Raw genomic sequence first — 23240 nt, 5'->3', positions numbered from 1 at the left:
GTTGTGACAGGTTCTTTTTAAGTGGCACTTTCGTGAAGGTCGCGTACTACGTCCGCCGTGCCTCTTACTGCTGCCAGCCAAACTTTAGTTGTGCTGTTATAATTTGCTGAACAAAGTTGTTTTAGTTATTGATGTGTGGACACACGATGAAACGACACAAATTGGGGATATTTTCGTGATAAATTACATCTCCAGCCTATTTAATTAGGGGGAGAAACTGTCACTGGGGAAGAAACGGTTATAAGGCAACATTAGGCAATTCAAATTCAATAAGACGCAGATATTTTGCAAGAGAACGGTTAGATTCAGGATCTGTTATCCTTTCATCTGTTGTTTTGGTAGCCACCTGTCTACACACAAACAGCGTAACAAATCATTTGCGAGGTTCGAATTACACCCTTACATATTCCGGATAAATATATGTTTATCATCGATTGTGTCATGTCCTATGCTATATTATGTTAGATTTTAATTCCGATGTTTTAAACTGAATTTCGTCACTGCTTAATGCTTATTTATATTTTTATAGCCGTGGTGATGTTGCATAATTGCTTTTAACTTTTCGAGACTATTTTCATGATCAGTGGCCTTAAAAGCTTCTTAGTTATTGGTGATTACTGGTAATTTATATTTGGTAACATGGCGCAATCAATATAATTCAACTAAATACTGATTGGCAGCCACTTGTGTCATTCAATTTCATAATTCCGCAATAATCAGCCTTTTTATATTTAAAGCTTTGATTTTGATAAGTCCTGACGTGAATATGCTTTTAAACATCACGCATTTCCAAAACAAATCGTCATTCCAACCATTTCTTTAGTTCATAAGTTCCTACTATAGTACTGTGCAATGCATGCCAAAATTAATACGGTGCTGTAAAATTATGCGATATGTACGGAAGCAATATTATATTAAGATTATTAATTAATAATAATATTATTATTGATATATTAATGATATTAGCGTCTTCGAGTGTCAAGGTGTTACTATTTGTTTCGATCTTTATACTTTACTACGAACTGTTGCAAAATAGTCTTTTTTATTTAGTTAGGTGTAACTTTTAAAAATATCGAAATTTTATCGTCCCGGAATTTTGCGGGTCTTATTCTAATTTTTTTGAGATTTGCTGGTCCCCCTCAATAATTTGTCCAGACTTTTGGAAATTGACTTTATGTTTGGACTGATTTAAGATGTTAAGCTTGGTCATGGAAATTGTTTGCATTGTTGTACATGTGGTAAATCGAGGTTTGCAGTTAATTTCTTGGTTTCATTTGTTCACGTTATCAACGGTAACCCTATTTAGGTTGAAAGGAAATGGCCGCGGTTAATCGGGTATTACTGAATAACGTTCCAACCAAGACGCTAGTCTTTTTATCATTCAACAAAGCTAATCCAGTACAGTATAGTGCTAAACATGCTACCCAAACTTAGTATCACTTTAACAATTGTAACAAATGAACGTTGGCTTGCGGTAACTCAACTTTAAACATAAGGTTTTAAACTCCTATTCCCTTCCAATGTCCACCCTAACTTGAAGGAAACTTAATTAAGTATTCTAAGAATGTTATTTTCACACGAAAGCCACTGAATTGTAGCATTTATTAATGAATTTTGTGTTTAACAGATTTCGTGTCGCACTAATTTTGTTTAGCCAGCACATTTAGGCCGAGTCTAACACAACATATAATCCACTTATTTCGTCTAATTAAAGCTAATAATATTTTAATTAGGAACGCACTACCTGGCAAGTTAGCGAAGCAAATAATTTATGTGGGCTCTTTAGCGCTCTAGCAGTTTGCTAAGAATAGTTGATCGCTAATTTCGGTTAAAAATGATAATTTTTGTTGTTAAAAATTGCTACAAAATTACTGTACTGTCTTCGTTTTTGCTGTCTTCTTTTTAGCTGCATTCTCCTCGTATCGTGTTTTTAAGGACGTATATTCAGTCCACAGTTAACCTAAGCTGTCAGTCCTGATTGATAACTTCTTTTGTAGTACACACTTCTTGTGCTCTTAATGACCAATTAATTTGCTCTTAATTTGTTTGTAATTTGATCTTACTCTTAATCTCTTAATTTACTGTTCTAAAATTCGGTGTTTATTTGGTCACAGACTTTCCCTAGAATTATTTAATCGCACAAAGTAACGTTAGCAGGTTAGCGTAGAACCCATGACACCTTGCATGATTCAAGAGTTAGTAAAGACCAGCTTTAGTAACTCCCATTATCGTAATACTTAACTGTAGTTCCCAAGAGAAATTTATATTACAATTTTAAAACTATTTTTACTTACTTTTGTTTAACTTATGCCTTAATTATAATATTTACTACTATGGTAACAACTGTTTAGATATGTAGCTACCTTATGTAACATTATTATGATATCACTGCACTGTACTTCGATGGACTATATTTTGTTATTTTTGGTTGAACCGAGAAACGGTCGAACAGTTAAAAATCCGCCGAATTGATATCATTTTTGGAGCCAAACGATTTTAAAATCTTCAAATCTAGTAATAGATTTCAATACGGCAGCCTTGAAGTGTTTGGGACCAAAACTTTTGGTCTCAATTAGAAATGGAATAATATTATATGGTCACTGTAATGGCGACGGATAATTTCTGGGTTGAACTTTAAAATAACATAATTTCTTTACATAGACAACCTTCGGTCCGGTGAAATAATGTAACTTATAGCTCATATCAGATGCTATCAACCCTGAGATTTCTCTGCGTTTCGACCATTTTCTTACGTACAACGGATAATAATCTTGTTCGTTTTACCTCATTTTCACTACTCTATATATTTTGTTGATATCCAATCTAATCTTCCCTTTCTTCCTCTGATTTTGCTGTTATTTTTGTGAGGAAATATGAACGAGTTTTTCTTTTTGACCATAATATACGGAAATCAACTCAAGGTGTGCAAACACTTAAGTTAAACCAATTAGTACGACCAAGTTTGGTTGAACATTTTTGATGACTCATGAGCCAGAAACATTTGTAAAATATGGAACTATAAATTCTATCTTTACTCTTTATTCACAGCTAAAAACCTTGTGCTCGTGACCATTTTTGTAGTCTACGGTAAATTTACCTGCTTTGTCGGCAAAGGAGCGCCGATGGATAGCATTTTGCCAAGAATGTTCAAACGCAACTTTTGTTTCCATGTTCCACGGCACTCCTAACAATTTCGCTGGAATGTGGGAAGCATCTCGTTAATAATGTGTCATTGAGTCCCCTGCAACCTCGTCATTCCACCAAAATTGTCATGTCTGTTCACTGTTCAGAGTTTCTTTAGAACTCTTCAGAACTGCAGCTCAGTGCGCGCACGTGCAACGAAAGGCTCATGGTTATGTTTCACGTACACATTTCTCTCTATATCCTCCACATCTAATACCCTGATATTAGTACCCCAATATACACACCCCACTACTAGCAGCTGATAGGATAAGCGTGTATGTAACTCCGGAATGTAGCCCACTACACCCAGTCCTTTATAAGATACACACGCTGTATATATTCTATATTGTAGTGGGGATGTGTATGTTTGCGATAATTGTTACTTGTCAACGTTAAAGTCATGTCAACACAACACCGCTGCTAAGAGAGAGGGAGAGAGAGAGAGGGAGAGAGAGAGAGATAGCTGCATCGTACTATTCCACTATTCCCTCTACTCCAATCCGACTTCTGATATGAGCTGCTCTCACTGAATGCCTCCGTTTTTCTCAATCCGGAATGCGCGCATTTCATGTCACACTTTGTCTGCTCCTTTGCTCATGTCTACCTTGATAAGGCAGGGTTGCTATGGTATCAGTTTAAGTAGCCACCTTGTATTGAACAGGATCTTTGTAATTGGGACGCGCACACCACGTGCTCTTATATTGTCGTCATACAGTGCACGTTTCAAGCTGCTGGTCCTGACGTGTCGACTTTTCCGAGGAACGTATTACTTGGACCACCGTCATTTACATTTGCAGCCGTAGCGATATTCTTGATACAGGATATATATCCCTACTTGTACTGCAGCTGCGAGCTCTCTGGTATGCCAGATATTTTATCCCTTTTTGGGCAATGTTATTCGAAGTGTGATTCTATGACGATTTGATTTCGGAGTATCCAACGTTTCCGACCACCCTTCCTTGTTCACAAATTGTCTGTGATACAAATATCTCCTGCCTGGTGATTGCTATCCACACACATATTATCTCCACAGAAAGACACGGGTGGAGGCTTAGACTACGTTATCAACATTATACTGAGACCAGACTCATTACACCTTTGTAATGTTCAGGCAGATTAAATCAGATATAGTTGGCGTAGTATCTTTAAACTCTTATTCAAAGTTAAACTTTTTACTTTTATCCCTGAGTTTGGTTAAGAACCGCCATGACAGTCTCGTGTATTTTCCCACGAGAAGTAGTGCAGTGGATGACGGCTCATCTCCACACTTTGGTTTAACGTTTAACTTGTACCACTTACTTTGACTAATGCTGCTTACCACTTTTATTACTCTTCTTTTGTTGCTTCACCATATTGTTTACTGTTGTAACGGGGCGGTATGTTTTCAGTTGCGGAACATTTGAACTTTTTCCTAAACTTATTTTAAACCTTTCCTAAGTTTTCCTAAAATTATTATGATAAACTGAAGGGGTTTTCAAACTATCAAACCCTCTAAAACCTAAAGAAACTAGGGCTGCCGAAAAGAATCTTATTCTCTCCTGTCTAGGTCTGCGTAGCAGAGAATGTACCGATATGATGTGCTATTAGTCGACATACGATTAAAAGTTTAACTGCCTCCCCACAATGTCAGGTAGTGTTATTAGTGTGTCATTTTTGGGTGATATTTTTTTGGGATTTTTGGTTTCTTGATTCTTCTGGGTGTGAATTTTATGCGTGATTTCTCATTGGATTTCTGAGTGTGGCGCTTATTGGATTATAGTTGAGTGTGGTGTTCGGAATTTCTGGGAGTGCTATCTGTCATGAAGCACGTCAGAGTTGAGAGTTTTTGTGAGTGAAATACGACTCCGATGACAGTTGAAAGCTAGGCAGCTTGGACGAGTCATGTGGTGTGAATACTGAAAAATACCTCAAGCCCTATTAAGTGTGAAATGTACCTGAACCTAAGCTAGAAACTGTTTAAACCTAACGTTTGTTGAGTTCCTCGGTAAAGTGCGATTATGCATGTCTTTGTTTCAAACGTTGAAACTAATTATAGTCTAGTTATAGTCTAGTTATAAACTGCACTTATCGTTTATCATTTAGTTAAGACTTTGGTGTGGTATTGGGTGTTTCAAGATTCTTCTCGTGTTTTAAGTTTAACCACTGTTTATGTTTCAGAAATCACGGATATAAGTCGAGAACCATTCGAAAGTCATTATGTGATACAGAAAGAATTGGGCAGGTATGCAATTTCTGTAGATTTTTTGGCTAGAAATTTTGCTGCTTCCTTTTCAATTTTTAAAGGCGGCTTCAATTGCCTAGAATTTCGAGTGTCAACAGTACTTAAAAGGCTTTCTAAATTATGGGCTTTGTTTTAAATCTTTTTGCGAGATTTTGACAGCGTCAAAGAAAATGCTGTAACTTTATGGTTTTTTAACAGTTTTGTCGAAATTCTTTATTTTCATATTTTAAAACTGTGTCAGTTCCCGCCCGGAATGTTGTTCAAGTACTTTAAATATTCTAATACTACGATTATTCTCAGGGGTAAATTTGCAACGGTTTATCAATGCGAGAAGCATACGACCAAAGAGCTGTACGCAGCTAAAATCATCCAGACAAAAAGTCAGAAGAACATGGAAGAAAGTTTAAACGAGGTGAAATACTTAATAATTGACTAGTAATGTAAATAATCGACTGCTCCTGCAGTCACTTAGCTTAAACTACAGGACATTTATCAAACTTTATTTAGAAACGATAAAAAATGAAGTTTTAAAAAATCTGTCTTTACTCAACGTATAATATTCGCAGGTTGAGATTCTCAGATCTGCGAACCACATTGGAATCGTGAAATGTTACGACGTTTTTCAGAGCAAGAATTCTCTTACCATGATCTTAGAATTGTAAGTATTTACTCTTTTATCAACTCAATAAGAGGCATTGAAAATTTAAATATCTTGTGAGTCTGAAAAAGTTTGCTTATCAGTCGATTTCATACTGCATAATTGACCCATTCGCGACGAATGTCTGTGACACTTAATTAAGTTATCAAAATTTACTGCCGAAAATTCTGAAGACAACCGTGTTGATATGCTTCAATCGGTTGGACGGAATTTTTGCCGACTTCCAAAAACACTTCACACGAGGAATGGCTTCATTTTTGAAGCCACATTTGCTATTCATGAATATTACTCTGCTTTAACGCTCTGTTAAGAATTTTTAGATAAATTATATGGTAAATTTATTTAGTATGGATTCCATAATATGTACTTGTATACCATGGTCCATGCTGTACAAAATAAATTCATGTAACATCTACTCAGCTAGACAACATCACTGACTCTGTGATTGTAATATCTTAATTCTGTGTGGTCATCAGATTTTAACCTCTTAATTCGTAAATTTAATCTTTAGGCCTTTTTATGCGGCACTGATCTTATAAAGGTGCATCAAATTTGTGGCCTCTACGAGAAGCTGCACTGGCCCTCTAAAGGAAACCACCCCCCCCCCCCCCCCCCCCCCGTACAGAGCTACAGGAAGCCACTGGCCCTCTAGGGCTCTAGTATAGAACATGTCCACTCTCACTAAGGAAGGCTTATTTTGTCAACATCACCTTGTATTAGTTTGAGCGGCCCAAGCATGGAAAATAATTTGGAGCAGAAAAGGGAATCCCGAGTTTTATTTTGGCAATTTTTAAACAATTTGGATTCGTCGGACAGATTTTAGTGCTTCATGAAATGGCTAGCAACCGCAATTTTAATGCTTGTTGATGACAATGATCGCACTGAAGCTCAATTTAATATCTTGGGTGACTTGCAATTTTGTTGCAAGTGATCGTCATATGGGTTTGGTAAAAACTCACCTACACCCCCCCCCCCCCCCCCCCCGGCCCCCTCCATCTCCCCCTTCTTTTTAGTAGAAGCGTGTGGAAGCCTGGTTCGTCTTCACTCCCTAAATGTAACTTTACATCTGTATCTGTCATCGGATGGCGCTACAAAAATGAGAATCTCTACAAGTCATACGCGGCGGCTGTGTTGTAAGTCCATGTGACGTCATCAAAACGACGGATATTCGCCGCCGCTCGGCTACCGGCTAGTGATCTGAATTTAATAGGGCGTGGCCAAATTTCCTCTACTCCCTGCTTTGATTTCCGCGAGTTTTCTTATCAAAATTAAGAACAAATTAGCCGCTTCATTAGTCACTTCGTGGTCTAGGAAGGAATCTAGACGGATTCAGGTGTTAGAAAACTGCAAACTATTTCAATTTGCTTTATAAAAACCCAGGCGTGGTGAAATAATGAAATAGCTCGGGCGACTGGGACGTTTTCAAAGTGACTTTAAATTCTTATATTATGCTGAAAAGCGATTCTCGCCTTATGAATGCGACTAAGGGGAGTTTTCTAATAACCGGAAGCCAAAAGTTGAGATATCTTGGCATTTTGGCAAAGGAAGCATCCAAAAATAACCTCCACTTTACCGGGATATAAGGCAATTGGTGGTGGTACTTGGCAGAGTGTCACCTGGCAAGTCGCTTGTACGGCTTTACTTCTCAGTATGAGCCAAATTTATAATATGATTAAAACCGCATCTTAACTTCCAACCCGTAGTACGGATATTAACGCGTAATTGCGCAAAATTCCAGAAAGTTCTAATCTTCAACCAGACCAACATCTGAATTCCAGTATAACCACGTATTTCCCTAGGATAGGTGGGGGCGAGTTGTTCGAGAAGTTAGCAAACGAAGATCACGTGTCCGAAGGACAAGCTGCCAGCTACACCAAACAAACTCTGGAGGCTTTGGAACACCTTCACTCCTTGAAGATTGCTCACCTTGATCTCAAGGTTCATTTCTTAAAAATTACAGCCGTCCATTCAACTGTTTCGCTGATCAATAAATATAAGCAAGTTCTTTACAAGCTGTCAATTTAAATAGATTTAAGATTTAACAGTTTTACATTTCATTTATTCCTTCAGCCTGAGAATTTGATGCTGAGTGCAGCGGATTCTGACGTCATAAAAATAGTGGACTTTGGTCTCTCAAAGAGAATCAACAAAAGGGTGGTTTGCATGCAGGGAACCCCTGAGTTTGTCCGTGAGTTAATATTCAGCCCTTCACATTCATAAACTCGTACAACCACTGTTTATTCTGATCAATATACACATGAAAAGTTGCACCTGAAATTATTGTGTAAGTTGATTTGGAGACATTAGTCTACAAATTAGTCTTCAAATTATGTGACTATTTAACAAGTCCACAATTTCAGCCCCCGAGGTCATATCCCTGGACCCATTAGGACCTTACTCCGACATGTGGTGAGTAAAAACTTAGATAAATTAGTAATAATTTAGATGAATTACACTATTTAATCCTGTAATTTACTGAATTATGTACATCTCCTCGTCTTATACCTGCTGTGTTAACCACATTTACAATATGAATACATTGTATACATTGTATGGATCACAACAACAGCACATATTGATATTCCATGTGTGGACACACTGCTAATAATGACCCATTAACGTCACTTCATGGTTAATGATCTTCCGAGCGATATTTTTTGTAAAACGAGAAATTATCAGTTGGGGACGGTTAAAATTGTTTGATCGAGAAGAAATTCTATCAGGATATTAATCATACAAATATAAAAGGGAAGCAAGGAAGCAGCCAGATTGACCGTACAGTGAAGTTATGACAAACATGTGTTACACATCTGTTACACATCTGTTACACATCTGTTACATATCTGTTACACATCTGTTACATATCTGTTACACATCTGTTACATATCTGTTACACATCTGTTACACATCTGTTACATATCTGTTACACATCTGTTACACTCCAGGTCAGTAGGAGTGATAGTTTACATCATGGTTAGCGGCTACTCACCTTTCATGGGAGACGACGACAACCAGACCTACGGGAACATATCCATGTGTGACTACGAGTTTTACGAGGAGGAGTTCGCCAACATCAGCGAGGATTGCAAAGACTTCATCAAGAACCTCCTCGTGATCCGAACATCGTGAGTGTAAGAGTTTTTTATTGGTTTTCTACATCCATCCATAGTCGATTTCAGCCAAGCATTTTTATTCGTGGAAGACTGTCTTCAATTGCTGGTTGTCCTATCTTTGAATTAGATAGAAATTATTACAGGATTTTTCATTTTAGATTTTGACTTTTTTTTGGTTTCCTGAGCGGTATATGAGTGTTTTGTCAGTTTGTAACCCGTCCCTTATCTTCAGCGAGCGTCTTCCTGCTACCTCAGCACTCAACCACAATTGGATTATTAACAGAAGCCAGAACAAGAACACGATAGAGCACCAGAAGCTGAAACGCTTCCTCGCTCAACGAAAATGGAGGGTGAGTCTGCATGTTAACAATTAACCGGGCTTGTTTATCAGATCTCATGTAATAACTTTATTTCCAGTTGGCATTGAAGCATGGTGAATATTTTTCGTCTTAACGAAGCGTAAACGTAAGTGCGATTTATTGATTTCTTCAGAAAATCACCTCATCCTTCTGTTCTCAGGCACTTCAGAAAACAATACAATCTGCCCGAATGTTTAACTCTCTGCTGGGTTCTAAGGTAATTATATTTCCATCGCAGCAACATCTAACTTGTTCATATCACCCCAGGCATTGCTCTGGACTATTAGATCTACAAACGTTTTTCGACTGGGTATCGGGCTCGGAAACCTTAATAACAAGGTGAATTAATTGGTTCTTGGGCGGTGAGAAGCTTTCTACGGCATGTGCGGCACACTCTCGTTATCAGCATCACTGCATCACCTCCCCCTTTCCAGCCGTACTAATAATAATATAGCATCAATAATCTTATCAGCAATATTTATTAACTGCAAGTTGGATTTTATTGGCTCTTGTAGCCCTAGCATTGTCCTTCCTCTTTTAGAAATATTTTAGGTAACATATTCGCAGTTTTTTTGTCTGCTTAGGGGCTACACTTTTGTTTGAATCCAGCTTTATTTAACACCATCTTTTTTGGTTGCCTTAAAAGGTTGAAAGCAATATCTGTCCACGGCTTTTGTAGTGTCAAACTCAATCGAAATCTTTGCTCAAATCTGTTTCTTTTCAATATTCCCTTTTCGCCTGCTCGACTTAAATCTCTCAGGAATTAAGCATCGCGTGTTCCAAAGTGGGTATGAAACAGGAAGTATATTAGTAATATCAGTAATATTATTACTAATATTATATTAATATAACTTCCCAATGATCCTGTTTTTTATTTTCACTTCAGCATCTTCCTCGACTGCCATCTATGATAAGCCTCTTGATTACTAAATATATTTTTAGCTTTACACCTAGAAATAGCTCAACAATACAACTATAATCAATTTGATATGTACACAATTTATTAGAATGGTATAGACAGCTAATTGAACCCCTTCTTTTATCTGAAGCTATCAAATAATTAAAATTTTTTTAACTTAATTACTAGCCATGAAGATTCGCCCTATTTCTTTCTGCATATTTCAAAGTCAGATCCTTTGTTATGAAACTTGAATTTTTGATTCAAACATACTTTTTGTTCATATAAAGATATCTAAGAACCTCTCCATTCCTTAGAAGCACCAATCTACGATAAGCCCTCCAAGCGTTGCGATGGATCACCGGAAGCTGATGGTGGCTCCTGGAGATAGTATCAGTATCACGGCCCACTTGGTGTCCGTGAAACCGACCTGCTCCTGGAGCAAGGACGGTACTCTTCTTACTGTTGACAAGCAGAAAATCTGGTAAGTTTTCTGACTGTTTTGTATAGGGTTTATCATTAATTTACCTTTTTAAGCGACTGTTATTTAGAATTGAAGCGAAAAAATACCTCTCATAAATTGGGTAATACATTTATACGTCTAAAAACTTTTTTCTCAGAATACCAAATTTGATTCACGACTTTCGTTATATCTCACCGAAGATAATTGAGAAATTGTATTATCGCAAATATGGCGTCCTCTTAGATTTTTGACTTTATTATTCATGTGGCCTTGTAATACAAGGCCACTTATCTTTGCAATTTGTTGAACCAATTTCTTCAGGCAAATTAAGAAATCAATAAGGCTCTTCTGTTTTTCACATTGTTCTACAGCTCGCTTATTTTTATCATTTTATATCTGAGAGATAAAAATTCAATTTTCTTAACACTGTAATACAAGGTCAGTTATCTTTGCAATTTTTGGACCAATAACTTCAGACAAGTAAATACGGCTCAGTAACTGTCTGTCACATTTTCGTTATAAGCCAGTCTTCCTCGTTTATTTTCACCGTTTTTATCTCTGAGAGATGGGAGCACACTATTTAACAGCTCAGCTGAAAGAAGATTTTAACCGGGACGGAGTGGTCATCATCAGACAAGTTTTCAACAGCAGCTGGTTAAAGAAGGTCGAGTCTTCAATCGAGAGGAACAAAGCTTCGCCCAGTCAGTACGGAGAGAATGTCAAGGGAGAGGGCGGAAACGGGTCCTATTTTAACGACTACTTAAACTGGAGCAAGATTCCTGAGCTGGAAGAGTATGTTTACAAGTCTCCCGCGGCAGAGATCGCTAAGTTTCTGACAGGATCTGAGAGAATAGTGCTTTATCACGAACACGTGTTGTGTAAAGAACCTAACACCACTAAAGCCACACCCTGGCACCACGACCAGTCCTACTACCCCCTGGACGGTGACCAAGTTTGTTCCATCTGGATGCCAGTGGACTATGTCGCCAAATCTGAGACCCTCTACTTTGTGAAAGGGTCTCACAAGAAGGGCAACTTCATGCCCTACAAGTTCGCTACCGAGCTCCCCTATAAAGTATCAGAACCAAATCAGGACTCCCTGCTTACCTTCACCTCCATCCCAGAGAATATAGAGGACCTGGGGGAGATTGTGGGGTGGGAGGTGACTCCGGGGGACTGTGTTGTGTTCGCAGGTAAAACGGTTCACGGAGCACCTGGAAACTTGTCTGGTAGACAGAGGAGGGTGTTGTCCACTAGGTGGCTTGGAGACGATGTAGTCTGTGCCAACAGACCCTGGATCTGCTCGCCACCAGTTACTGGAAACTTGAAACCTGGAGATAAGTTCCAGCAGGAGGATCTGTTTCCTTTCATTGACTGTTAATTATTTAACTTCATTTTGTGCATTGACGTTTCAGTTACAAGATTTGATTACAATAATGACCTTACCGAAAAAGGTCGGATATGTATATTGAATGTTGTACAAGAGTTTGAGTTGATTTTATTGATATTAGTATTAGTATTACGGAATTACTGTTTAATGAAATATGGGTATTTTCTTAATTTTTCATACAAACTCATAGTTTTAATACTCGTGTTATCAATTATTTTCCAAAATAACGATTGTCTTTTTCTTATTTATAATATTTAATTAACAACAGATCATATATATAATAGCTAAAATAAGGTATTCACAGCCACATTAGTCAAAGTTGTCAAATGCCTCAACCAAATTTCGCGATGTATGCGACAATGCGATTTAAAAATGAAACTGAGCTCTAATATCACCCCACAAACAAGTCCACCCCACTAACCACTCCACCCCACTAACCACTCCTCCCCACTAACCACTCCACCCCACTAACCACTCCTCCCCACTAACCACTCCTCCCCACTAACCACCCCACTAACCACTCCTACCCACTAACCACTCCTCCCCACTAACCACTCCTCCCCACTAACCACTCCACCCCACTAACCACTCCACCCCACTAACCACTCCTCCCCACTAACCACTCCTCCCCACTAACCACTCCTCCCCACTAACCACTCCTCCCCACTAACCACTCCTCCCCACTAACCACTCCACCCCACTAACCACTCCTCCCCACTAACCACTCCTCCCCACTAACCACTCCTCCCCACTAACCACTCCTCCCCACTAACCACTCCTCCCCACTAACCACTCCTCCCCACTAACCACTCCTCCCCACTAACCACTCCTCCCCACTAACCACTCCTCCCCACTAACCACTCCTCCCCACTAACCACTCCTCCCCACTAACCACTCCTCCCCAATAACCACTCCTCCCCACTAACCACTCCTCCCCACTAACCACCCCACTAACCACTCCTCCCCACTAATCACTCCTCCCCACTAACCACTCCTCCCCACTAACCACTCCTCCCCACTAACCACTCCTCCCCACTAACCACTCCTCCCCACTAACCACTCCTCCCCACTAACAACTCCTCCCCACTAACCACTCCACCCCACTAACCACCCCACTAACCACCCCACTAACCACTCCTCCCCACTAACCACTCCTCCCCACTAACCACTCGTCCCCGCAGCGTGATTGAATCAGACACTCAGAGTATCCTGATCGTGTCTCAGTTCAGTGCTTCAGACGAGGGCCACTACACTGTCGCTTGCTCCAACCCGTCAGGGGCCACAGCCACGGCAACTATCCAGCTCATCACCCTCGCTCCCACAGGTAGGTTCACAGCACTTTATGGAGGGGCTCGGGTGCTAGCTGGGGTCGCTCAGAGAGGGGTTTTTCAGGGAAGTCTGACGGCTCTGTTGATGGGGGGGGGGGGGGGGGCTGTTCTGTTGTTGGTGGGACCTGGGGGGGGGGGGGGGGGGGTATCAAAATCACTGCCGACTTGTCTTTTCAGACAACATTGCGCGCTACTATATTTCAATATTTTATAATACTTGATGAGATAGTGTGATGAAACAATCGCGAAAGTATGAAAATAGTGAATGAGAGATGCGTGATTTGCATGCGCAACTAAAATAATTGAGCATGGCATGATTTGATGTAGCTAAGTGTTAAGTAAAAAATTATAAACTATTAAGTTGCTTCGTCAAAATTTAGACAATGTGTTGTTTATTCATTTTATAGTCTAAAAGTGTGTACGATGCGGCAATTTGAGTCCAAATTACAACCAGCAAAAAATAGTTCGAAGGAAAAAAACGTTTTTAAAGGCAAACAAGTTTTTAAAGAAAAAAGAACATTCTAGTCACCAGATAACAGAGCTCACAATAGAAAATTAAATTATTGAAGGAGAAAATAAATTATACTCTGGATGCGGAATTAGCTGAAAATTATTTCACTTTTACCCTGTAGTAACAGCTCTCACTTGCACTTTTACAATTAGATAACGACGACTGGTGAAGACTCTCACGAGCTCTTCATCTCATTATCATACCACCAGGTTCACACACATTTCCATTGTGTACACATGGTCCGTCCACCATGTTCTATAACATGGTTGGGATGGTTTCAATAAGCCCCTAGGAGCCCATCTCCCTGATTAATTGCAGTCTAACAATTTCCTTTCGGTCCAACTTTTTACTCTGTACATCAGTCAGGATATAAGCCCACTTACGTGTTATTTTCACTGACAAGAGCCTTTACCATTCATGGTGGCCAACTTGCATCCGACCAAATCGACTCCAATCGAGGAATTGGACATCAAAACCTTTACACCAATCAATCTTAAAACCCTTCGATAGCAAACAGCAGCCTTCCTATTAGGGTCTGCCCACACTACGCCTCTATTCCCCGAAGGTCTTGCCCGTCACCACATGGCGTAGTGTGGGCAGACCTTCGGGGAATATAGGCGTAGTGTGGGCAGACCCTAATGTATTTGAATGGTGAAATGTAAAACGTACGTGAGTACGTGATATTCCGAATATCTGGCATTCAGGCTTCAGCTACATTTCATCAGTAGAATACATTATAGGAGGGCTGCTGTTTCCCTCCAATTTCAACTGACCCCGTCACAAAAGCTATTAATTGAGAAGCACCATAATTTGAGTACTTTGAAAAGTTACCACACGCAGCCCGTTACACGCAACGTTATGACGCACCTTTTTGGCTCTAATTCAAATTAGTGAGGGTCTTCCTCATGTACTAAGACTTATTCAGCGATATCTTCTGTTAATTGTAATTACAGCGTAAGCTTTTTACGCAATTGCTATGTTGTATGTCGTTAAAGTCTCATGACCGATTGTGATTAGACCCATGATTAGCAAGCTCCATTACAAGGGTGAGGTGTGACCTTGCATCCAAGGTGAGTCGCAATTAACGGTTTATATTCCTTGGACCAGTAGTATTCCTTGAAGCCTTCATAGCGGCTCATGCCTCTATGATCATCATAGCATCATGGTATCGGCATCTCAAGCTGATCCTGTCAGAATTTTACTGGACAAATTTCCAGATCGCGCTGATAAAACTCAAACTGTATATAAAACTATGTAAATAAAACTATAGACTTCTGTCGAGTGTTCCGTCTTTTGTAAATGCATGATTATTGTGTGATATGAGTGAAAGTGTTACATCCAAGACTCGGGTCCTAAATGTTTTACACGAACGAATGCCAACTTTTTCGAGTGCTGATGGGGAATGTGCGATGTGAGTGCTGAATGAGTGCTAAGAGTGCTGAATGACTGATACGAGTGCGGTTTTATGATCAATTTTCTTACGACTGATTGAGTGAAGAGTGGAAAACTTTTAGGGGAGAAAATGGAGTATTGATAAATCATACTTTTATAAGTCTATGACTCTTTAAACTGCAGATTGATTCCTACACTCAAAACGATCCAGTGATGTTCCAAGCCCGCTCCGGGGAGAAGTAAATCTGCGCCACTCAAACCTTTTTTCAACTGGGTTATTCAAAACTACTAACATTTTAATTTCGAATGGGATTTTCTGAGGATTACACGTAATAGGCATTTCGTTTCAGATATATTTATTTATTTTTCGATCACTACGAGATATTTTAAAGAAGAATGGTTTCTTCAGAAGATGTGTAAGTTGTGGATTTGATCGGTTACGTTTGAAGGAAGTAAAAAATTATACAGTTTATTATTAAATTAGGCATTTGAAATAGAATTAGCAAGCGAAGATGACATTTCCAACAGCGATATCAAATTCAATGTGGTTGTTATCGCTTCGATTTCATTTCGAACTTTCAAGGCAATTTAATTGACGTTACAGATTTAAATTGACATTGTTAATATACTTATGCAATATATGTACTTACAGTTTTACGTTAAGTCGTTTAATGTTCAGTTTTAAGAGGTTTAAGTTAATTTTCATTATCCTTTACTCCTTGAGTTCCCATAATATATGCTTACGATTTACATTATGCTTGATATTTTATTTAAACTTCACGTTGTATTGTGTATTACATCTCGACACTACTGGAGTTGAGTTGCTTTTCTGCAAAAGTGCTCACTCACAACAGGAAGCATGAAACTACTTGGTAACGAGTGAAAGTAATAATCCACAAAGTTTCGTGGATTTTGCAATCCTGGCCTCGGTGGTTTGCTCTTATCATGAAACTAAAAGTGGGGATATAACCGTTAGTTTCACTGGTCGCTACGTTATGTCGATACTAGAAATTAATTAAACGGTCGAGTTTGCATGACTTAAACTAGAGCCAACTTTCACAAAAAGTCATTAATCGATATTAGTTTGGTAATATTTGACGGGAAATTTTAATTCCTTTACTTAAATTATTAGACAGTATCTCCGGGGAACCAATACCAACGGTTGGGGCTAAATATTGTGAATTGAAGTTTTTCAACGGACTTGGTATAGCGGAAGGTTTTGAATTATAAAATTTGTCACAGTTGAGGAAGTTGATAACGCAATTACTACTGCTCACTTTTAAAACTGTTTTATTTTGAGATGGTATCGAGATATTGATATAAGTTTGGGTGACGTCGGTATGTATACAATAAACATGACATTATATTATTAGTTATTGACCATTATGATACATTAATGGGAAATTGACTTGCTGATAGAATTAAGTTTTAGTTATCATTTTTAATGCCATGGTTGATTATTATTAACATAATGACAAATTGGTCGTTTAGCTTTCATATGACAAACAAATTATCTTGTTCATTGTTAACATGCAATGTAATGAGTTAAAATCATAAATGATAATATCTAAATTAAATAAAACTTAGAATCCTGAATTTAAGAAGGAAATTTTACATATTAAAACGATCTCATCATCAGCAATGAATAAGAGTGAACTGGCCTAGAATCCAATTTTAAAATGACCTTATCGGGCACTCAATTTCGTTATCGTTGAATGATCAGTTGGTTCTAAATGACGTAATAGGAGAACATAATCTGTGCGGGTTATCCTTCTTTACCAATTAACTTTAATTTGAATACTTTGAACGCCACCATTTTTAAAAATCTCTGCGACTGTAAAACCCCGAAAATTCTTTCAAGATTCAACTGTGAGTTGTCGCTTTTGTTGTTTTTCTACATTCGTTTTTTAGCCCCTCTAATCAGAATCTATTATAAGTCTTGACACTGACAGTGACACTTGTCGTTGTTGCTAACTTTTTGAATTAATATTTAATAGTAATACGGCAAAGGGACCGTTTAACTAAATAACGTTACGTTTAAACTTTAAAGCTAAGTTTTGGCAATTTTATGCACCTTTCCAGCTTCAACTTCAAGGCCACCGTAAGAATCAAAAACCAATCGTGTGATTTAGTTCTTCTTTATTTATAAATAATTCGAAATCCAAAATGAATCTATAGGGGAGAATCAACAAGATTTAATAATTTTGGTAGGAAATTTACAATTTTTGCTATAATCATAACTTACGCGTAGACAGAGACTGAAGTAAAACTTATCCGGCGCTGATCACTGTTTCATTTGGGCCAGCCTACTTTTTAGTTTCTGCCTACTCACTATAAGTATAAAGTATAACTCAGGACACAGGTTCTGTCTGCTCAAACCTTAAAATGCCTCCCTACGTATTCAGTATTAGTAATAGTAATACGTAGTATTAGTATGTAGTTGCATTAATGATTAAAATGTCGTGTCCAGAGTCGCTTTATAATTATAAAATTAGGTAGGAACCCAAAAACTGCGTGTCACGTTCGGCTTATAAATTATCAGTATCACTTATAAAGTAATAACAAATATTAGTATACATATGTACGATTATAGCGGGGCGGTTTGTAACTATAGTGAGATACATGACTGCAGTGCAACTGCATACCCCCAAACTGAGAGTGACATGGACAGCTAAGCCTAAATTAAAATACTAATACTAATAGTGCGCTACGTTTTTAAGTATAGTTTCTGCGCGTACGATCGATTGAAGCAAGCTAACCACTATTAGTATTACTATTACTAACAACTAACAATAACATTGTTGATAATATTAATAACAAATAACGATTAGCAAGGCTGTATTTTATTTTTCTACAGACTGCTTTGTGCTTGGGTCAGGCGAACGCCTATTCAATTTCTAATTCTATACATTAACATATAGCTCAAGCTGTGCCACGTAGGTCGTACTTAACGGGTTATAAATATAACTTATACTTGTAGTTGTACAATATTTATTTGAAGTATAAACATCGTCGATGAGTTGCGAAGAGAGCGTTTTAGGTCATACTCATAAACCTGCAAACTGCAAACGTCGTACATGTAATTGTATTAATATGCTCCAATAAAGGTTACGCGATATAATGCAAAGCTTAGCTTAGCAAGCTTTGTTCAGTGTTGCTAGTGGTCGAACTAGCCTCACCGGCCGTATTCGAGCGCTAGGCCAGGAGCTAAATGCTAGAACGCCGTGTCACATATTCAATAATATTGTCAATTAAGTCCTCCTAGTCACTGTCAGCTGAGCATTGAGCAGCTCTCGTCACTCGTACAGTTCAGAATTATGCCAGCTTCAGCAACTTGAACTAACGCAATGGGTATATGCACTATTGACTATACGTATTCGTAATAATTATAACTATAAGCAAGCCTATTTATTAATTCGCTCGCCCAAACATTATAAAATATATAATCACGTAATTTAGGGTTAAACTTAAGGTTTTAATTTTACGGTTTTGCATCCGAACGGAACACTTGTACTTATAGTTAAAGTTTGAATTCAAAAAATTCAATCTCACTATAAATGTTTAATCGTTGTACGGTTTCGCATCCACTGGCCCTCCACCGTCCCGGGTACAGTCTTACTCTTACTCTTATAGCCATTTCATTTATGAGTTATGGGCCGGGCAGCGTGCCAGCGTCTGACAGTGACAGTGAAAATGAAATCGGCAAACAGGCCGCGGAGGCTTAACTTGGACTTGAATACCTAAAGCTTTATAATTGTATACTAGATTTTAGCGATTAATGAATTTTTAGTCAGATTTTTACCAGGTGATACTCTTACAATATTTGTTTCAAGTATATAAACTAAACCGTCGATGAGTTCAACGATCGGCGCGCGTTTTGATAGGTTATATATAAACCTACAACAAGATTTTAATTAAAAATTCTAACTGCCACTGGCAACGGATTACCCAAATCTAACGATACATTTAACCTATTATGTATTATTCATATTGTAATTAAATTTGTATGAACGTCTCACGCGATCTCTACATGACAGTTCTGTAGTACTAATATATTATGTATTAGGCAACTTAATCCTACAAGTACATCATAAACATACTCCTTATATATATATATACTTATATATATATATACCTAGTCCTAGAATACAAAAGATTGTAGTATGAAAGACTTAAATTCGATATGACTTACTTGTCGTTATGATTATAACTTGCTATAGCATATTGATATTCATATAGTTTGACATTATAAATTATGTTAAAAATGATGCGTATATAAGTATATATTATTATTATCGTGGAACGAAAATCATAAAAAATAATTTTACAAAGTCTTTTTTCTTTTACTTTTAGCACATGGAATTTCTAAAGTTAAACTAAAGGGCTTTGTAAATACCAACAGCGAAATGAAGAACGAATAGTTATCCTGCTCCAAATTCAGACTAGCGGTCATGGTCATTAGAATTCCAACAATCGAGTTACAACCTATAGTAACCACATTGCAATTAGCCTCTCGAGGAAAAAGAAACCCGATATTTATGAAATCCAAAAAGATTCATGAGGCAACGCTTGATCTGATAGTTATTACATTTACCCGACAACGTTGAGGTCTTAATTATTAATCCCCCCGCCCCCAACCCCCCCCCCCCCCCACAAACTAATCAAAAATCTGATATTGACCCTTGATAGCATATTTTGAATCAAAATTGATATAATTATAATGTTCGAACAAAATCCGCCTTGCATGCTGCAATTCTGCATGCATCACTTTGATCGATATTCTTTTCTCATTGGTTACACATGCCATTTTACGAACTTATGTTTTGAAATTTCAGCACCCTGTGTGTCCTTCGAGAAGCGAGAGTTCATTACTAACGAGGGGGATACAGTTAAACTGATGGCTGACATTGTCTCAGAGCCCAAACCTACCGTCGTCTGGGAAAACAAAAGCAAGAAAGACGTCGCTAAGTCTAAATCTCGGTTCACGTGAGTTTCAGGCAATAAATTATTATTGAAGAACTGAAAATTAGAACTTATTCAATTAAAATGTTAGATCTAACGGATGTCTTTTAGAAAAGTTACGGAGTTCTAGTAAGTGAATATTTAATTAAATTTTGATTCAAACTAACTATAGTTTATATTTAAAAAGGTTGCAGTTATGTAATAAGAATAAAAGCAGTAATGCTAATAAATCAAATTTACTTTCAGTGAATCAGTGGCATGCCACTTTATAATAAAAAATAGAAAAATATAAATATAAAAACAATCTCAGGCAAGTTGAAGACAAATGCTACGCGGAATTGACTATCACGAAGGCCAAGTTGAGCGACGCGGGTAACTATACGATAAAGGCCAGGAACAAGCTTGGTCGTGGAGCCGCTTCTGTGCAGCTCAAAGTTCTACCGAGAAAGGATACAGCCGAAAGGTCTAATTCAATAGCCTCTGAAGGAAGTCCAACTGAAATACAGCCTCCCATTAAACTTTCAGATTCAGCGAAACCTAAGGCTGAGTCTGAAGGTAAAGCTGAAAAGACTCAGCCAGAGGTTTTGGCAGATGTCCAAAAATCTTCTTTGCCTGATTCTAAAATCATCTCTGAACAGAAGAAGGAAGATCCAAAGGTTACTAAGTCTGAAGAACTTGTTGAACCAAAAGAGGAGCTAGCCAAACCCAAAGAAGAACCATCTAAACCCAAAGAAGATATACCAAAACGTGAAGAAGAACCTTCAAAGCCAATAGAACTACCTCCTAAGCCTAAAGAAGAACCTCCAAAAACAGCAGAACCCCAGAAAGAACCAGTGAAACCAGTTGAGCCAGCGAAACTTGTTGAACCAGTGGAATCTGTTAAACCTGTTGAGCCAGTAAAACCAGTCGAACCAGTTGAACCAGTTGAACCAGTGAAACCGGTTGAAACCGTTAAACCTATTGAACCAGTGAAATCAGTTGAACCAGTGAAACCTGTTCAACCTGTTGAACCAGTGAAACATGTTGAACCAGTGAAACCTGTTGAACCAGTGAGACCTGTTGAACCAGTGAAACCCGTTGAACCAGTGAAACCTGTTAAACCCGTTGAACCAGTAAAACCTGTTGAACCAGCGAAATCAGTTGAACCAGTGAAACCTGTTGAACCCGTTGAACCAGTAAAACCTGTTGAATCAGTGAAATCAGTTGAACCAGTGAAACCTGTTGAGCCAGCGAAACCCGTTGAAACCGTTGAACCAGTGATCTCTGTTGAACCAGTCGAGCCAGCGAAACCAGTTGAACTAGTGAAACCTGCTGCAACAGTGAAACCAGTTGAAACCGTTGAACCAGTAAAAGCCGTTGAACCAGTAAAACCTGTTGTACCAGTTAAACCGTTGGAAGACCCAGTTAAGCCAGTGATACAGGCAAATGGAGAGCCAGACAAACCTCATCAAGAAACAACTGAAACAGATTCTAAAATTCAAGCACAGAAACCTATCGTCGAGGCAGCTAAGTCGGAGGAAAAACCCAAAGGCCAAAAGAAAGAATCGTATTCCAAATTATTTGGTAAATCTGTTAAGCCTGCCATGATTAATATGGGTTTGCCTAAATCAAAGTCTTCCAAGGAGAAAGTTGAAAATCCTATTCCGGAAAAAAATCACGCGGATCCAGCACCTGCAGCAAATTCACCGAAATTAGAGCAGAAGAAGAAATCAGATCTCCTTAAAAAGAAAGTCCTACCTCCCATGATAGATCTAAGCACAGGCAAAATCAAATCCAAAGCTCAAGCACCAAAAGTAGCATCTAGGAAAAACTCGGTGGATCCGGAAAAAGCACCTACAAACGGGCCGTGTTCTAGTGAAGATGAGAACGCAAAGAAAGGTAAAAAGCTTAAACTGGAGCATGCCCATTCTCTAGACGATAAAGCCCTTCACGATGTCCCGGATCTGTCCCGCACCCACGAGCCTATCCGAACCCGTTCTTCTAGCATGGCTGCTGTAACAGCAGCAAAAGGCATGACAAACAAAAAAAGAGGTGAGCTGAGTGAAGTTATTCTGAGTGAGATGGAGGCACTTCGAACTCGGGAAACAGAAAACTCAAGCAAGCTGTTGAACACTACATATCCCGCAAAGAGCACGAGATTAGATGTCAAGCACAATTTGAGAGCAACACAGTCCCTTGTGTTGTTCTCTGGGGATGAACGTATCGATTTAGATGGGTGTATTGAACGGGTTCTTCAGAAACGAAATCAAAACTCTGTTCTGAGGGTGTACTATGAGCGTCAACGCTCCAAGATGAAATCTTCGATCGATATTCTTCTTGACGGGGATATATTAGAATCAGTGCACGTTTCTAGCGATGATTTTGAGCAAATAAAAACAACACCTTTAACTTCTAAATCTATGAGCACGTTACCAAGCATGGATTGTGACCCAATCACCTTTACTTTCTCTGACTGTGTTTCTCCTGATCTATCATTAGTTGATTCAGAATCAGGGGCAATTCAGCATTTATCCAAATTCATGTCTAAGTCAACAAATAATTTGCATGATGACAAAATGACAAGTGATTCTGATTCTTTAAGGCGTTCTACGAGTTATTGCATGTTTGAAAATGTTGATCCAAATAAGGGGTTACATGTTTTGGGTAATTTCTAGACTAACATATTTGGATAATGGTGGGGAGATGAATTATATTAGTTTTGACACGTGACAGCGATTCTAGGAGGTTGTGAAAAACAATATGGTTCACTTCCTCATCAATAT

The 23240-nt window shown here is 38.4% G+C and overlaps 2 protein-coding genes across 8 annotated transcripts in view; both read left to right on the top strand.

Moving 5' to 3' along the window:
- LOC134812986 (myosin light chain kinase, smooth muscle-like) overlaps positions 1-23240 on the top strand; it is a 47841-nt gene that overhangs the window by 23735 nt on the left and 866 nt on the right. For 2 of the 7 annotated variants that reach the window (XM_063820622.1, XM_063820623.1), the window contains 14 exons: positions 5341-5404; positions 5705-5816; positions 5971-6062; positions 7862-8000; positions 8133-8250; positions 8423-8471; positions 9008-9187; positions 9408-9525; positions 9695-9751; positions 10295-10318; positions 10750-10916; positions 13467-13609; positions 20352-20502; positions 20789-22509. In XM_063820622.1, the coding sequence (XP_063676692.1) occupies positions 5341-5404; positions 5705-5816; positions 5971-6062; positions 7862-8000; positions 8133-8250; positions 8423-8471; positions 9008-9187; positions 9408-9525; positions 9695-9751; positions 10295-10318; positions 10750-10916; positions 13467-13609; positions 20352-20502; positions 20789-22509 (3135 nt within the window). Of the gene's footprint in view, positions 1-4727; positions 4814-5340; positions 5405-5704; positions 5817-5970; positions 6063-7861; positions 8001-8132; positions 8251-8422; positions 8472-9007; positions 9188-9407; positions 9526-9694; positions 9752-9801; positions 9874-10294; positions 10319-10749; positions 10917-13466; positions 13610-20351; positions 20503-20788; positions 22510-23240 lie in introns of those variants that run through there. The other 5 variants (XM_063820624.1, XM_063820629.1, XM_063820627.1 and 2 more) reach the window with 5 other exon arrangements.
- LOC134812987 (uncharacterized) lies at positions 11395-12499 on the top strand. Its single transcript, XM_063820630.1, has one exon. It carries the CDS (start codon positions 11461-11463, stop codon positions 12274-12276), a length of 816 nt encoding a protein of 271 aa, XP_063676700.1. The 5' UTR covers positions 11395-11460; the 3' UTR covers positions 12277-12499.

This window comes from Bolinopsis microptera, chromosome 3 (assembly GCF_026151205.1).
Source record: "Bolinopsis microptera isolate Bmic1 chromosome 3, MBARI_Bmic_1.0, whole genome shotgun sequence".
NCBI classification, from domain to species: domain Eukaryota; kingdom Metazoa; phylum Ctenophora; class Tentaculata; order Lobata; family Bolinopsidae; genus Bolinopsis; species Bolinopsis microptera.
The sequence above is the reverse complement of the archived record's forward strand: the minus strand, read 5'-3'. Positions and strand labels throughout refer to the sequence as shown.

Bases quoted from the DNA above. Each gene is read 5' to 3' on its own strand.
- LOC134812987 (XM_063820630.1), top strand. From the start codon at position 11,461: ATGGGAGCACACTATTTAACAGCTCAGCTGAAAGAAGATTTTAACCGG.